We start from the raw sequence: 18,222 nt of genomic DNA on the forward strand, positions 1-18,222 counted from the left end.
CTTGTCTAAGGAGTAATTATCAGTGCTAAACTCCACAGTGCTTATAGATAGGGTAATACTTGTAAAGAGGTGAAATATAAAATCCTTATTCTCAAGGAAGTAAGAAAGTATCCATTCTACTTTTTATAGTAATTCAAGCTTTGGCCAGATTTCTAATGTGGGATTTTTTCCTTTCCTAGGAATCATTACTGTCCCAGATCAGGACTTCAATTTGTAATGACTAAAGGAGAAGGAAAAAAAAATTCTTTAAAAAGCCAACTATTCGTCTGGTGGTCAATAAGAGAGTAAGATAAACTGGCAGGTTTGGACATATTAAGAAGTAGTATTTCTGTTTAATGAATGTCATGAATGATATTTAAGGGATTTGTGAGGATAATATTCATCATATATAGTTTTTACTTGATATGTTTACTTTATTACCTAACCCCTGAATAAAATTTTCCCACATGTATGATGCTATCTCTAAATTATAATATCAACATTTGAAAAAATTCATTAGCTAGCAGGTGGCTCTTTCAGAATGTCTTTATTGATAAATACAACATAAAAGGGTATATTGAGCTTTAAAATATACATATCAAATCTTTCTCTCACTTTACTTAATTTATTAAACAAATCTGAATTTATTAAATTCACTAAATGATACACACATATATATGTGTGTGTATATGTGTGTGTGTGTGTGCATATGTGTGTGTGTATAACCTATTTTTTTACTAGTCACTTTCAGAAGCCAGAAAAGGAGGGAAAACATTGATGTTCAACCAACTCTGGTATATATCAGAACACTGTTCATTATGTTGTCTAAACAAAACAGATTATTCATACATATAGATGATTCTAAAATGGCTTTATTTCTTTTTTTGGTGTCTTACTATTTTTATTTTTCAATTAAGAGTTAACATTCAATATTATATTAGCTTCAGGTGTACAGCATAGTGGTTAGACATTTAAATAATTTATGAAGTTATCTCTCTGATTAATCTAGTACCTACCTGGCACTATACATAGTTATTATAATATTATTGACTATATTCTCTATGCCATACTTCACATCCCCATGAGTATTTTGTAACTACTAATTTGTACTTCTTAATCCCTTCACCTTTTTCACCCAGCCCCATAACCCCACTCCCATCTGGCAATCACCAGTTTGTTCTTTGTATCTATGAGTCTGTTTCCATTTTGTTTGTTCATTTTGTTCTTTAGATTCCACATGTAAGTGAAATCATATGGTATTTGTCTTTCTATGTCTGACTTATTTCACTTAACATAATACCCTCTAGGTCTATCTATGTCCTTGCAAATAGTAAATTTTTTTTTTAAGGCTGAGTAATGTTCTATTGTACATATGTACCACTTCTTTACCCAATTATCTACTGATGGGCACTTAGGTTGCTTCTATATCTTGGATATTGTAAAAAGCACTGCAATAAACATGGGAGTATAAATATCTTTTCAAATTAGTGTTTTAGTTTTCTTTGGATAAACACTCAGAAGTGGAATTGCTGGATCATAAGGTAGTTTTATTTTAAATTTTTTGAGGAATCTCCAGTTTTCCATAGGGAACGTACCAATGTGCAATCCCACTAACAGTGTACGAGGGTGCCTTTTCTCCACATCCTCGCCAACACAACACTTGCTTTTTGATTTACTGATGATAACCATTCCCATAGGTGTAAGGTGATATCTCATTGTGGTTTTAATTTGCATTTCTCTGATGATTAATGACATTAAGCATCTTTTCATATGTCTATTGGAATTGCCATATTTTTAAAAAGGCAGCCAATGCCATGAAAGAATAAATGACAATGATATATTTATAATGAAAATGTCCTTTGAAACACTCTGCCCTCTGGTGTTTAAAATGTTCACCAGGGAAGGAGTATTCTGTCATTGCACATATTTATTACTCATATGGGCTGAATATATCAATTAATTTGAGCACATAATTTTCTATAAGGAGGAAAAATATGGTTTAGCATTATAATAAGTTCTATTATTATAACATGAATATATATTCAGCGCTAAACTTTCTATAATCCCATACTATAATTCCTGTTCGGAGAGTCACTAAAAGGATCTCTTCTTAATCATGAATATTTTACTTATTTGTCTTTCATGATGCTTTGTGAATGAGAAGTACTTCTGATGACCAATATTTAGTCTTTACATTCAACATCTAACACTCTGTGAACTGCTCACATTCCACAGGAGGTGGGCATATAAGCAAGCAGAGAAGACAGAGACAATTAAGTATAAAAACAGGCTTCCTAGGAACTGTGGCATAAAATCATGGTGAATTTTCTGGGAAAGATAACAGAGGAAGCATGGACAAAGACGAATTTTTTTCCTGTAAACTTCATGGTATCTACTATGTTTAAAAGTGATACCTGACTCTTAGAACCACCAAATACCAGCTAAAAAGGATTGAAGGGGTTCAGAACAGGCATCCCCAAAATGTGCTACTTTGGCATGTAGATTATTTTAAGCTGAAAGCAACTGGGGGTTCAGAAGAAACTTCTGCCCCTCCCTTAACTACCTAGAATCTAACTTGGGGACCTTGCCCATAATAAGAGTTATTACTAGAAAGATTTCTTATGACCTATCTACAGGTCAGGGCAAGCTCCTAATGACTGAGCATCGGCTCTTCTTACGGTCAGGCGAAAAATCTCCCTCTCCTCTGAAGCCCCAAGACTCTTCCCTCATCCTTGGCTCAGGATGCCACATGTACCCCATTTGACCTTTCTGCTGCTGAACCTCTCATGTATGTGGGGTCTCTGATCTCTCATGTATGTGGGTTAAGACCAGCCAAAAGAACCTAGAAGGATAGAAAATATTTTCTTCTTCCCTGGACAGGATAGCTGAGATTATTGACCAAGTGATTGTTAACTTTTTCACCTGTTAGAATTTCTTTTATCATTTTCCCCCATATAAACTTCCATTTGAAAGATTTTATCTATAAAAAAATTTATTTATTAATTTAAACAATTACTGTATTGATCACAGTAAGGTGACATAATTTCATCAAAAGCAAAATAAGTTAGCTTATATAATTTCGTGACAAGTAAATCTGTGTTTTCTTTTAGGCTTTTTTAAATATTGAGAATTACATTCTGGGTATAGTACTGAATGTTATAGAGCTTAATGGCGTTTAAAGATAATGATATTTAAAAAGCAATTAACTGTCAAGTCAAATGTTTAACACAGTAAGTGCTAGGTACATAGAGAAACTCTCTACAGACATTTCTGTATTTCTCTCAGCTCTAAGATATTATTATTCTTACTTACATATAAGGACAGATGGTCAAAAGAGTTAAGCTGTCCAGAGATACAGCTTACAAATGAATGAGTATGGAATTTTAACATGGTCTTTTGACCTACTGAAAAGCCTGGGCTCTTGACCAATACAGCACTATCCAAATCCAGTCTGTGTAAACATCACAAAAGGATTCATTTGATAATATATATTGACATTTTGGTACTCAAAATATACATACTGACGAAGACTCCTTGTTGTCAGGCTCCTTCTCGGCCCTCTTCTCCACTATGCCTCATAATTGGGCCTTATCATCTGCAGCATAGCCCAGTTGTAGCAAGAATCCTGCTAAGTCAGTTTAGCTAGAATCTCCCTTGATATCTGATCACCCTGGCCTGCCTTCAGCAAAAGTTCTGTTAAATTAGTTTAGCACAAATCTCCCTATCGTTGATGTCTCCTCTTAGTAATTTTTCATACACTGTTGCCCGCCCCACCTTCCTCCTTGGCTATAAATCCTTAGCTGTCTTTACTATATTAGAAATTGAGCCTAGTTCTATACTGAGGTCTCTTTTTCCCCATTGCAATAGTTCCTGAATAAAATCCCTCTTTACCACTTTACAGTCTGGCTCTGATTTTCTATAACAGTACTGACTCATGATAACTGAAATGATCTAAACTGAATTAACTAATAACTCCCTAATGTTCTCTACTTTTGGTATGAGAGGCTACAAGGCCAGCCAGGGGAGCCACGTCAACATTGAGTAAACCTTGGCATTTAGGACAGCATCATCATCTATCTTCAACGCATAAAATTAGAGACTCTGAATTAGAAACAGTACTTGAGTGAGGTCCAGATCCAGTTTAATTAGTACTATCATTCTAAGAGCTTAAAAGTATTCATATATAGTTTCTCATTTCGCCTATAAAAATATCTGGTAAGATATTTTATCTATATGGAAATTAAAATAGAAATATCTAACTTAAGACTAATGAGAGCTTAGATGACCACACGTCTATTATATTTTTTAATCTAATAAAATTCACTATAATACATCTTGAATTCTAGTATTTTTTTCTGAAAATACAAGATATTTACTCATGCTACGGTATCATGAGTACAATGAAATAAATCAAACTGTGTAGACTAACATGATCTCTAAGCTTTTTATATTTTCAAATTGGCTTTTCAATAATTTTCTCAAGACTATGTTTCCATTTTATCCAAGATAAAAATGAGAATTAACATTTATTCAATGTTTATTACATGCTAGGTTGTATGTTTAAGAAATCTTATTTAATCTTCACAGCAACCTGTATTTTTTCTAATAATAAAATTCACTAAAGTATATCCTGAATTCCAGTGTTTCCAAAAAATTGCAAGATAATTATTCTTATGTGAAGAACATACAATAACTACACTAGAATGTATCAGACTATGTACATTAACATTATGCATAGGCTCTTTTTAATGTCAAAATATCTTTAAATGATTTTCTCACGATGTCTCAGAAACAAGTCAATGATTCCATTTTATTCATGATGAAAATAATATTTTGGCTGAAGCTAGTAGCTAAAATAACTATGCTGTAGCATGATCAGATTCGTTATTGTGACTTATTTACCTTCTAAACTGGCTTTGCTACATAGTCATTCCCAGATAGTGGTAGCAAATACTTTTTAAAATAGGGTCAAAATTGTGTTTTTTCCCCCCAGAGACTACATAATAATCTATCTGACATCAGTATTTGAAGGTTACTCCTCAGAAAGGTAGAGGGACTCACTTAAGGCAATTAAAAAAAAGCTTGAAGGCCACTTTCCAAAGGTTCAGAACTAATAATATTTGACATAGCTGAAAGTCACACAAAGCTCTTAAAATTATAATCTTTGCAACTAACATTTATTGACTGTGAATACTGAAAATTTAACTTCTACTAAACTTACAGAGTACATAATAGGCAAACAGTATGAATAGGTAAGTATTGAATGAATGAAACTACTGGCATTCTAATCATCAATATTTTAAGGAATATGCTGATGGGTTTCATGATATTATGATCAAAAACATCTTGGAAAGAGCACTGAATAAGAATCTAGAGAGCTGTGGCAATCCCGTTACCGCAAACAATGGGGGCCAACAGCGTGTTGTCCTTACATACTCTCTTCCACATCTTCCCTAACGCACAGCAATATCCAACTAAGCCAAGTGAACCTTGAGGCTTGCCTGGCCTCTATGACTTCTAGTCTCTCTTTACTGCTTAAACCATTTGGCTATATCTTCTGCTACTCAGATAAAAAGGTATTAACCAATATACCAGATGTCTTGGGTGAGTTAGCTAACTTCTCAATTTCTTCACTGGTATAATGAGATAAATTTGGAGTTTAAGAGCCTGGGTTTGGAGTTTAACTCTGGCTCTGACAGCTTGCTAGTTGTATTATTTTGAGCAAGACATTTTACCTAACACTTAATTTACTCATCTGTAAATGGAGATACACATGAAGAATACAGGAGCTAATATGTGTGTGTGTTACAGTAGGTGTTCAAATGAGAATTATCATCATTATTTAAAAGTATGATTTTTAAAACATGTGAAGTTTCAAAGTTCGAAATTGGTATCTAATGTTAAAAGTAATTTTAAAAAACTCCCCACCAAATTTAAACAAATTTTATTAACATTAACAGCTAAAACATTTGGAGCATTTAATGTTTGCAAATGCAGTTTTAAACAAGTATTAAACAATGTGATCATCATCAATAAGCAGGATGACTACCCATGAGGTAGGACAAATTGTTATCCTTGTTTTACATGAAGAAACAGAACCACAGCAGGATTACAGACTCAAGCAGTATGACCACAGAGCTAGTTTTTCTCAAGCAGTATGACCACAGAGTTAGTTTTTCTCTCAACCACTTTCACTGTTTATTAATTTGTTTTTGTACTGAACAGAGCAAGGTAGGTAGGTATGTAAATATTAGTTTTCAAGCTCCAAATTATATGTCTTTATTCTTGAGCAGGCCTTTCCCCAGTCTCACTCCATGAAGACTAAAGATAAGTCAAAGTATTTGGAAATGGAATGAACCTATTTTTGCAAATGGGTTTTCATATACACTTGTGTGAAGGACTAAAATAAATACACTAAGAGTACATCGGTTACATAATAACAATGACAAGAAAGTTACTCCATTATGATAAAAGAAACAAAAAAAGATTGTCTTTTCACCACTTTTTAGAAGTTAAAGATCTATTTAAAGATCTGGAAAACTTGTACAAGGTTAATGAACAAGGGATGGGATGCCCTAGTCCCTCCACCACTTGCCAACAAAATCTGATTAAAAGGTAAATCGGATCACATTACTTCCCATTCCAGCTCTGCTTAGCACCCTACAGAGTAGGCTCCTTACCATGACCCTAAAAACGCTGGCCTCTGCCTATCTCTTCAACTATTTTCTAGTACCCTCCCCTCTTCCTTTCTCTGCTGAAGCCACTGAAGCCACACCTGTCTTCTTTCAGCTCCTTGCACATGCCAATGCTGCTTTCTGCTTTAGGACTTTTGTACTGGCTGTTTCCTCTGCATGGAGGGCTCTGATCCCAGATCTTCTCAGGGCTGGCTCCTTTTCATTATTCACATTTCAGTTCAAATATATTCCCCTCTGACTCTCTCTGATCACTCCATAGAAAGAAATCCTACCTCCACCCCATCTCTATCCCATTTCCTACTTTATTACTTTTGTAGTATTTGTCACTATCTAAATTATTTATTTATTGGTTATACATTTATTATCAGTCTCTCTCCAAAATGGAATATAAATATCTTGAAGGTGGGGCCTTAATTTAATTGTCTTTTTCACCACTCTATTAACTGTGTCTAGAGCAGTGCCCGACATCTTATAGGCCCTAAACAAATACCTGTTGAATGATTAAGGAAAAAAGCACAGAAGAATAATAAGCAAACTACCTTGACTATAGCAGAGACAAGGGACTAAATATCAGAATGTCAAAAAGAAAGCAGAATAAGATGACCATTCTAGCTCTACTTATTTAATTTGGTTGGTAATATGAATACGAGAAATAGAAGGCACTTGAAAGTTTAAATGCATGGAAATAGATAAATTAGTAAGTATAGCCCTAATGGCTGGACTGAATTAATGCATTTTGTTAAGAACCAGTCTCTGGAAGACATTTCCTCATGGTCAGCTAATCTTTCTTTATTCACTTTCTTTTTATTTATTCATAACAAAATATAATTAGGAAAGAAAAGATAACTGATGAATAATCGACTAAGATTTTAAATTTAAATTTCAAAGTAATTTCATTCTGCGTTAAAACAGAAAATTCTTATCATCTGCTTCAATTGGCAGAAAATTGGCCACAGAAAATTTTCATGGCATCCTCCTTTAGAAGACAGATTCTTTTCATTCAGAAATTTAAAAATGCATTGCCAATCTCTAAATCCTTAGGCCCTTGACAGTCTCTTCAGCAAATAAAACAAAACTATTTGACAGGATACATTTACTTTGAACACTGTAAAATTAAAACTGAATCGTTCATACATGTAATTAACCAAGTATACCTCTTATTATGGCTTCCCTGCATCACTTCTGTGATATTTGGCATGTTATTGACTTTGATATTAAATGTGTTTATCTTTTAATAAAGGTTGCCTATTTAAGTTGAAGTTCAAACTAGGACAGGTAAATGGGATAGGAATGTAATTATCTCTAAAACCTCAGGAAATACAGCTAATTTGTACAAGGAAACAATTTTTCCTGCTATTTCTTCTGTGTGGTAAAATGAAGAACATTACTTGAAAGCCATCGGATTTGGTTATTTGTTATTTTCAGTAATCAATAATATCTTAAATTGCAAGAAGGGGGAATTTGTAAGCAATAAAATTTTAATAAAGCCCAATCACATAAAGTTTATCCTATTTTTTAGATATCAGAAGGAAATAAGTATTTTAGTAAAATGTTATTAAGCTATTTATTAATTTTATCTAATGACCCAAGAATCAAAGTAGGCTTTAACTCATTTGAAAATGCCTTAAAAACAATAAGATATAAGAAAAATAACTTATGCTTTGTGGAACTATAGACTAAAGACATACTATTATTTTAATAAAAATAGAAACATTGTGAAAATTTCATTCAAAATAGATGGAACAGTCTAAAAATTCCATTTCCTCCACTCCTCTTATTTTCTTTATAATTGTCATATGATAATTAACATCCCCCTCCCCTCCGGCCACTACTGTCTAGCTCAAAACCAGGCACATAGGAAGTGGTCAATATATACTTTGGGAATGACTTAATTTCTTATGTCCATACATTCATAAACCATCAATACCAAGTCAATGCACTCACTAGGATATATATAGATGTTAAAAGAAATCTAACAAAATGACCCATATTTTCACACGTAAGTATCATTCAAGACACTAAAATTTATTTCCTGAAAAAGGTTAAGAACAAAAGTTCACTTAATAAAGACACAATTTCATACTTAACAACTTGATCTGATGGGCAATTCATATTATGAGATCATATTAAAGTCAGTGCAATCCACAACTTATGAATGATAGAAAACATATTAAGAAGTGGAGGAATGTACAATGGAGAGGAAAATATCTAAATCAGTTTTTAAAAATAGATATGAAATACACAAACCAGGATTTCAAACAAAAATAAGACTGATGTACCTCTGCTGAACTATGAAGCTCTTATCCTAAAATTATAACACCTCCATCTGTTAATCTGACACGAACAAGCTGATAAATGAAATCAGAACAACAGTGTATTCTGGCAAAACCTGAAATTTCCTGAAAGCCTAGAAAAATATGTCTACAACAGATGGATCATTTAGAAAATAAATACATCAATCTGTCAAACTGAGTACTACTCTAATTCCCTAAATTAAAATCAGTAGGAGCTCCACTTTCCAAGAGTCTGTCACATTAGGAAGGCCAAAAAGGAAAACCTAAAGATGCACATAAACATATCTGATATGACCTAAAGTGTCATACTGTTAGGTTTCCTGTTAAACATACTAAGTTTAGGTAAAGTCCTTACCAGTTAACTTCTTCACAGGTTGGAGCCGAACACTGATAGACTGATGTGTGAGTAAGGGGGAGGATGGAAGAGAGCGAGACATGCCCTCCATAATCCGAATGTGCTGCATACCTTCACTCACTGGAAGTGGTGGGACGGCGTAGTCTGGCTCAAAAGCACAATCGCTTTCTGTGGAGATGCCACCTGTTAGACAGAAGAGGAGAGAACAAAGAAGTTGGTGAGAAAGAGTCTTCCTTCTCTATTAAAATTTATCTTTTAGGATGATTCAGAACAGCACACACTGATATTGATCTTCACTGTGAAAAGCCAAATAAATCATTTCCAACATATACATTCATTTCTACACTTACTGGGTACTTAACTCCAGGCCTAGCGCTAGGAAACTGAACACAGGTAAAATGGGTTCTTCTTTCTAAGGGTTTCACTGTCTCAGGAATGATGTAGTCATATAAAAAATTAATTACGGTATAAGGCAATAAGTGTTACAATTAGAGCAACCGTCTTCATTTTTTTTTCCCTGATAAGACAAACATGAAAAAAATATATTTACCAACTTAACAATCCAATATGTGCAATTGCTAACAGGATCACTCTATTTCTTACCTGCTTCTCCAGGAAAGTATGTGAAAATACAAGTAAGGCTGACATTATTATATGATGATCTCTGAATCGTCTCTAACATTTTAAAAAGAGTAAATTAAATGCTATTTACTTCCACTTATATACGGTTAATTTCTATTTCTGGTAATGGCAGATTATGTACTTCAGACCAAGTTTTCTCTAAGAAAAACTAGAACTACATAAATTTAAAACCTTCCTGAATATACTGGAAAGTGAACATGATGAAGAATTATTAGGAAAAGACTGAATCCTGGCACTTAGGTCTAAAGAAGCTGGGAAGACCAATATTGGCATGTAGGGAGAACCAAGCTGTGGAGGAGGACATGGTAAAACTCCAACACTTTTGTGTGGAAGCCCGAAGAGCTGTACTCTAGGAGTAAATATGAACCCAAGTTAGACTGGCCTTTACAGGACTGAACCTCAGCTCCAATGTCTACCACAAAATTAAGGCAATCCGTGACTGCTAGTACATTCTAAAAATAAACATAAATCTTTGAGGAAGATAACATCACACAGGTGTCAAATTATTTCCACAACTTTTCATATACAGTATCTGGCCCTTAATTAACAATAATAAAGTGATAAGATGACACACACACACACACACACAAATCAGAAAACCATGAAGAAACAGTCTCACAGGATTATAGAACCACGAGGCATAGAATTTAAAGTAGTATGCTTAACACTGAAAAGATTGAGATATTCAGGAATAAATTTAACCAAGGAGGTGAAAGATCTACACTGAAAACTATGACATTGATGAAAGAAACTGAAGACGACACAAATAAATGGAAGGACATCCCACGTTCATATACTAGAAGAATTAATCTTTTAGAATGTACATACTACTCAAAATGACCTAGGGACCTAATGCAATCCCTATCAAAATTCCAATGTCAATTTTCACAGAAACAGAAAAAACAATTCTAAAATTTGTATGGAACCAGAAAAGACCCTGAAAAGCTAGGTAATCCTGAGCAAGAAGGACAAAGCTCGAGGCATCATACTTTCTGATTTCAAATCATATTCCAAAGCTATAGTAATCAAACACATTTGGTACTAGAATATAAACAGACATATAGCATACAAATAGACCAGTGGAACGGAATAGGGAGTCTAGAAATAAAACCACATATATATAGTCAATTAAGCTTTGACAAGGGCACTAAAAATAAACAATGGGAGATGGAAAGTCTCTTCAATAAACAGTGTTGGGGAAAAGGCATAAACACATGTAAAAGAGAAACTGGATTCTTATCTTACATCTTATATAAAAATCAACTGAAAATGGGTTAAAGACTTAAACATAAAAACTGCAACCATAATACTCCTAGAAGAAAACAGGGGGAAAGCTCCTTGAAATTAATCTTGGCAATTATTTTTTGGATTTGACATCAAAAGTATAGGCAACAAAAGCAAAAGTAAACAAGTGAGCTACATAAACTAAAAAGTTTCTGCACAGCAAAGGAAACCATCAATAAAATGAAACTCAATTTAATAGCAAAAACAAACAAACAAAGAACTCCCCCCCAAACACAAAATAACTTAATTAAAAAATGAGCAAAGAGCCTGAATAAATATTTTTCCAAAGATGATACACAAATGGTCAACAGGTACATAAAAAGGTGTTCAATGCCACTAATCATCAGAGAAACGCAAATTAAAACCACAATGAGATATCACCTCATATCTGTTAGGTCAGCTATTATCAAAGAGTCAAAAGATAACAAATGTTGGCAGTGATGTGGAGAAAAGAGAATCCTCGTACGCTATTGGTGGGAATGTGAATTGGTACAACTATTATGGAAAACAGTACAGAGGATCCTAAAAATATTAAAAAATAGAACTATCATACAAACCAGCAATTGTACAAACCAGTACGTATTAAAAGGAAATAAAATTACTAGCTCAAAGAGATATTTGCATTCCCATGCTCATTACAGCATTATTCACAGTATCCATAATGTGGAAACAACCTCAGTTTCCACTGATGGATGGATAAAAAAAATAGACAGATAAAGAAAATGTGATTTTATACATACACATACACACACAGAGGAATACCATTCAGCCTTTAAAAAGGAATCCTGACACTTGTGACAACATGAATGAACCTGGAAGATATTACAGTAAGTGAAATAAGCCAGACATAGAAAGACAAATACTACATAATCTTACTTATTGTGGAATCTAAAAAATAAAGTCAGACTCATAGTAACATAGGGGAGAACAGTGGTTACCAGAGGTTGGGGGTGAAAGAAGATGTGGTTCAAAGGGTACAAACTTTCAGTTATTAGATGAATAAGTTTCTGGATCTTAGCAAATGGACATCTTAATTAGCCTGATTGTGATCATCATTCCACGATGATTTTTAGGTTTATCAAAACATGTTGTATACCTTAAATATATACGATTGGTATTTGTCAATCATCCTTCAATAAAGCTGGGGAAAAAAAGAGTAGGAAATAAACAAAAAAAAAAAAAACAAGAACATGATATTACATAAAATGATAATAATGTAGTTTAAACTGAGAAGATTAAATCAAGTGTCTCGTTTAAGGTTCCCAATTGTGTTACAGTTGTCATTTCATCATATGTAATTCTAACTCATTTAAAAACTGCTGTAGCATATCATGTACTATAATTTAATCAGTTTCTTGTTAATGGCCACTTATGCAGTTCTTTACTACTTCTGTAGATCCTAGATACAGAATTACTGATCAAAAATGCTGAGAGTTTCTACTGAGAAATATTGACCAAATACTGTATTAAAAGTCTCTGTCATGTTGCAGTTTAAAAAAAGTAGTATGCTTAATATTTGAGGAAAATAAAAGTTTAGAATTTCAACAATAAATTAGAATTATGAAAATAAAAACTCAATAGATTGAATAATGGTTTAGATACGGATAAAGAGAGAATTAGTAAACTAGAAGATAAAACATGTGAGCATCAAAGATAGTTTTCGAGAGTAAAAAGACAACCCTCAGAATGGGAAAAAATATTTGCAAATCATGAATTTGATAAGTGTCTAGAATTCAGAATATATAAAGAACCCCTACAACTTAACAACAAAAGACAAACAACTTAATTCAAAAGTGGCAAAAGACTTGAGTAGACATCGCTCCAAAGAAGATACACAAATGAACAATAAACATATGGAAAGATACTAAACATCATTAGTCATTACAGAAATGTAAATCAAAGCCATAATGAGATACTACTTCACATCCAGTAGGATAGTTATTTTTTTAAAAAATAAAATAAAAAAACAGACAACAAAGAAGTGTTGGTGAGGATGTGGAATCAGAATCTTCATATATTGCTAATGGGAATATAAGATGGTATAGCTTCTGTATAAAACAGTTTGGTGGTTCCTCAAAAAGTAATCAAAGAATTACCATATAAGCCAGCCACCCCTTTTCTGTGTATACAGCTCAAAGCAATGAAGATATGTTTTCAAAGAAAACCTGAACATGAATGTCCACAGTAGCATTAAAGATAATAGCCAAAAAGTGTAAAAAATTCAATGTCATTAACTGGTGAATGAATAAACAAAATGTGGTATATCTATACAATGGAACATTACTTAGCAATGAAAGAATGAAGGCCTGATTCATGCTACAATATTGGTAAACCCTGAAAACATTATTCTAGGTGTAAGGAGCAAGACACAAAAGGCCAGAACTATGAGGAGGGAGGAATGGGGAGTGACTGTTTAACAGGTAAAGGGTTTCCTTTTGAGGTGATGGATTAGATAGCAGTGATGGTTGTGCAACACTGTAAATGTACTAAAAGCCACTGGATTGTATACTTTAAAATGGTTAAAATGGTGAATTTTACCCCAATAAAAAATTTTATGTAGCTATATACCATCTACTCAAATGTTTATTCAAACCAAAAGCTTAGCAATCTTTGTTCATTTCTTCCTGACACAACCCTTTGCAACAAATGCATTAGCAGTTCTGCAGGTCATTGACCTAAAATAGATTTCAAATCTGCATGTCCTCTCTCTTTATCCCACCACTACCATAGTCCAGTTCACTATTATTTTTCCCAAAAACTTCTGCTGGCAGAAATCTAGTATTTATTACTTGTCCTTGGATTTTAGAAATTTTACCAGCATATGCATTAACTTTTTTCTTCTCATTAGACTGTGGGTGCTTTCTTTTACTATGTTGATAAATTCTTCTCTTCCAACTGTTCATTCTCCTCTCTCTGGAACTATGATCGGATGGATAGTGTATATTCTAGACCTATTTCTCAAGTCTCTTTCTCTCATATAGACACAGATTTCTCATATTAAAAATAGATTTCTAATCTTTGAGTTTTCAAGAATAAACTTGAGATGGATTTATTTGGAATTACAGTATTTTACAGGTTTATAAACAAAGAGGCATGCCATTAGTGTAATTCGCTATCTGATGAATCCTTTTATTGAGAAAAATCAGCGTTAGAATTTTAAAAAGCAAAATATCTAGAAGAATACATTTGGTTTAGTGAAGCATCTCTTCTCACTTTAAATGTTCCAACGTTAAAACTTGGCTGATAAGTTTAGAATCTAATAATACTCCTTAAGGAATAATACTGTAATTAGTCCAATCTGGATGTCCTAGTTTACTTTTCTGCTTAAAAATATTTTTCTTCATCTTCTCTGTCCCATAAATGCACTTGAACTCATTGTAGGTATAGAAAAAAAATTAAAAATATGTTTCAATTTTTGAAAAGTACTGATAAGTATTCACAGATTTGACTGTATTTGTCAACCTTTCTTGGGTAAATAGCAACCTCGAAATCTCAGTAGTCTATAACAATATTATCTTCATGTTCATGATGTCTGCAGACTGTGGGTCAAATGATCTAGGTTGGGCTATGAGGCTCAGAACTACTCTGACATATTTTTGAAGGGATAGTGAATACACGAGAAATGCTCTTTTCATGGTAAATCACAAGAGTGCAGGAGGCCAAGTCAAATCAGAGGGGAATATTTAAGACCTCTGCTCACTAACATTCCACTTGGCACACTTTAGTGGGAACTACTGAAAAGGTACATAGCAAAAGAAATGAATGTATAATTTTATAACAGGGAGGAAATGAAAAATTGGGAATCCAATTTACCAAGCACTTAAGATAATATATACTGGTACTTCAAATTACTCAATTTTTATTTTCTACCTTTCTTTTTCCTACCATTTTTCCTGCTTCAATCAACCAAATAAAAGTTACTGAAATAATGTGATGGAGATATGGCAGAATAAAATAAACTGCTAATTTGACCCCAAAAAATTCAGTTATTCTGGATCTGGACACCTAATGATTAGATATTCAAAAGTTGAACTAAGAAAGCATAGAGATATCAAGTAAACACTAAAAAAATGTTAGAAGTAGTTATGATTCAAAACAAATTTCAGTCATCACTAGTCATATTTAATATAGATGCTTATTAGATTTTAAAGTTTAATTTAAAAAATTCCTTAGCTTAAGGAAATACCTAGAGAACTGCCTTCTAATTTTTCAAGTTACATAAATAACCACAAGTAACGCTTATAAGTAAAAAAAAAAAAAAAAACTAGCATAATGCATTGAATTATACACATGATTTGCAAATTTTTCGTTTACATGTTATATGTCAATGAAAGTTTATATTTTAAAAAAGTACACAGAAAAATAAAACAAAACATAGCATGGTGGCAAACTAGCAGAGAGTTCCTACATATTTCAGAAACTAAGGGGTTCTACCTAAATTATTCCCAAAATCTTTTTAGATCAAGGCTATATCACTCTGTAACTTGGTTAATAATATTCTCATAACAAGTCCATCCATCAGGCAGAAAACAGGCCAAGAGAAGCGTAAAAACTAGTACAGGATCATGTAGTAACTCAGCATGATTGCCTATAGAAAATTTTAAGGAATCTACAAAAAAAGAAAAAAAAAGCTTATAGAAAAAAATAAGTGAGTTAGTAGGCAAACTCAAAGGTCAGAGTCAATATATAAGAATCAAGTGTCTTCTTGTATACTAGCAATGAACACTTGGAAAATAAAAAACTTAAAAACCAGTATCATTAAAATAGTGCCATTAAAAACATGAAATAATTAGAATAACAAAATATGTACAATATTTGTATGCTGAAACTATAAAAAACATAATGAAAGAAAATAAAGGACCTAAATAGAGAGAGATACTGTGCTTGTGGATCTGAAGATTCTCTATCATTATGATGTCAAGTAGGTTTGAAGCAATCTCAATGAAAATCCAGCACAGGTTTTTGGTAGAAATCAACAAACTGATTTTAAATATTATACGTAAAGACAAAGGAACCTAGCATAGACAAAATAATTTTGAACAAAGAAAAACAAAGTTTGGAGTCTCATATAGCATCTAATTTCAAGACTAAGTGTAAAGTTACAGTAATCCAGAGAGTATGTAGTATTGGCAAAAGAATGGACACAAAATCAATGAAACAGACTAGAGTCCAGAAAAAGACCCACACAAATATAGTCAACTAATTTTTGACAAAAGTGCAAGAGCAATTCAATGTCAAAAAGGTAATCTTCTCGACAATAGATATGGAACAATCTGATATCCATATGTAAAAACATAAACCTGTACCTTTACCACAAAGTCAAATTGAAATGGATCACACACCTTAAAATTATACCTAAAACTATAAAACTTCTAGGAGAAATATAGGAGAAAATCTGTGTGACCTTGTGGCAGGCAAAGATTTTTTTTACAATGGACTCAAAAAAGGTGACCCAAATAAGAAAAACTGGTAAGTTAGAATTCACAAAAATTTTAAATTCTACTCTTTAAAAGATACTATTACAAAATGAAAAACCATTATCAATTGAGACTATGTTGATAAAACACATATCTGATACAAGGCTGTTATTTAGAATATAAGAGCTCTTTCAATTCAGTAACGAGGAACTACCCCAATTTGAAAAATAGGCTAAACATTTGAACAGACACTACACTAAGAGCTTCGTATGTCAGATAAGCACATGAAAAGATGCTCAACATCGCTAATCATTAGGGAAGTGTAAATTAGAAGATGTCACTACACTCCTAGTAAAATGAAGTAAAATGGCTAAAATTAAAAAACAAAATGCTGACAAAACCAAGTGCTGAGAAGGATGAACTAGAATACATATATTGTTGCTGAGGATTCTAAAGGGTACACAACTTTGGGTAACAGTTTCACAGTTTAAATATAAACATACCGTACGACCCAGCAATCTAACACCTAGACATTTATTCAAAAGAAATAAAGACACATTGCCCCCTACCCAGGTCAAAGAGTAGACTTAATTCATAATCTCCAAAAACTGGAAACTACCCAAATTCCATCAACTGGTATATGGGTAAACAAATTGTGGGAATTTACATACAATAGAATATTACTCAGAAATAAAATAAAATACTGATATATAAAAAAAAAAAAATCCAAAAAATGGATGAATCTCAAGAGCATTAAAGCATAAGGAGCCTGAGCCAAAAGGCTACATACAGTATGGTTTCATTTATAAAATATTTTGAAAAATACTATAGTTACAGAAAACAGACCAGTAGTTGACAAGGATCGGGGTTGGGAGAAAGGGACTGACTACGAAAGGGCATGAGAGAACTTCATATGATGAAAATAAGCTATATTTGATTTTAGTGGTAGTTACCCGACCATACATGTTTGTAAAAATTCATACTATATACTTCAAAGGGGCAAATTTTACTACATATAAATTTCAATAAACCTGACTTTTGAAAAACCCTAAATAACTTTGTGGGAATATGCTGACTACATGCACATTGATGATTTGTGAACTTTTCTGACTGCGTGTTTTATTTCAATGAAAATCTACTTTTTTAAAGTATAGAGAAAAAATCACAGTATAGGTGTGATTTACGTATGTTTATATTTACGGTATGTTTACATTTAAACTGTGAAACCGTTACCCAAAGCACTTGGTTTAGGTGATAAACTGGCCCCTAAAGCAACTGTAATCTTGTCAAACATACTATACATAATAACAATGCATAATTTGTCAAAGGGCTTTCATATATTTCTGAAACAAAGAGGTTTGGCCTAAATTATTCTTAATGTCCTTTCAAGGCAAGATTTATACCACTCTGAGTCTGCAACATTCTCACAAGTTCATGTATTAACTTGTAAAAATAAGGCAGAGAAAGTTTAATAACTAATACAGGATCACACAGTCAATTAGCAGCAGAAGACAATTAGAAACCAAATTCCTTACTGTAGTCTATGAGGCCCTGTA

General features: G+C 32.9%; 1 protein-coding gene across 1 annotated transcript in view; it reads right to left on the bottom strand.

Moving 5' to 3' along the window:
- TANC2 (tetratricopeptide repeat, ankyrin repeat and coiled-coil containing 2) overlaps positions 1 to 18,222 on the bottom strand; it is a 264,506-nt gene that overhangs the window by 189,464 nt on the left and 56,820 nt on the right. Inside the window, exon 3 of the mRNA XM_011368557.2 lies at positions 9,435 to 9,506. Coding sequence (XP_011366859.1) covers positions 9,435 to 9,506 — 72 coding nt within the window. The remainder of the gene's footprint in view (positions 1 to 9,434; positions 9,507 to 18,222) is intronic.

This window comes from Pteropus vampyrus, unplaced genomic scaffold (assembly GCF_000151845.1).
Source record: "Pteropus vampyrus isolate Shadow unplaced genomic scaffold, Pvam_2.0 Scaffold143, whole genome shotgun sequence".
Taxonomy (NCBI): domain Eukaryota; kingdom Metazoa; phylum Chordata; class Mammalia; order Chiroptera; family Pteropodidae; genus Pteropus; species Pteropus vampyrus.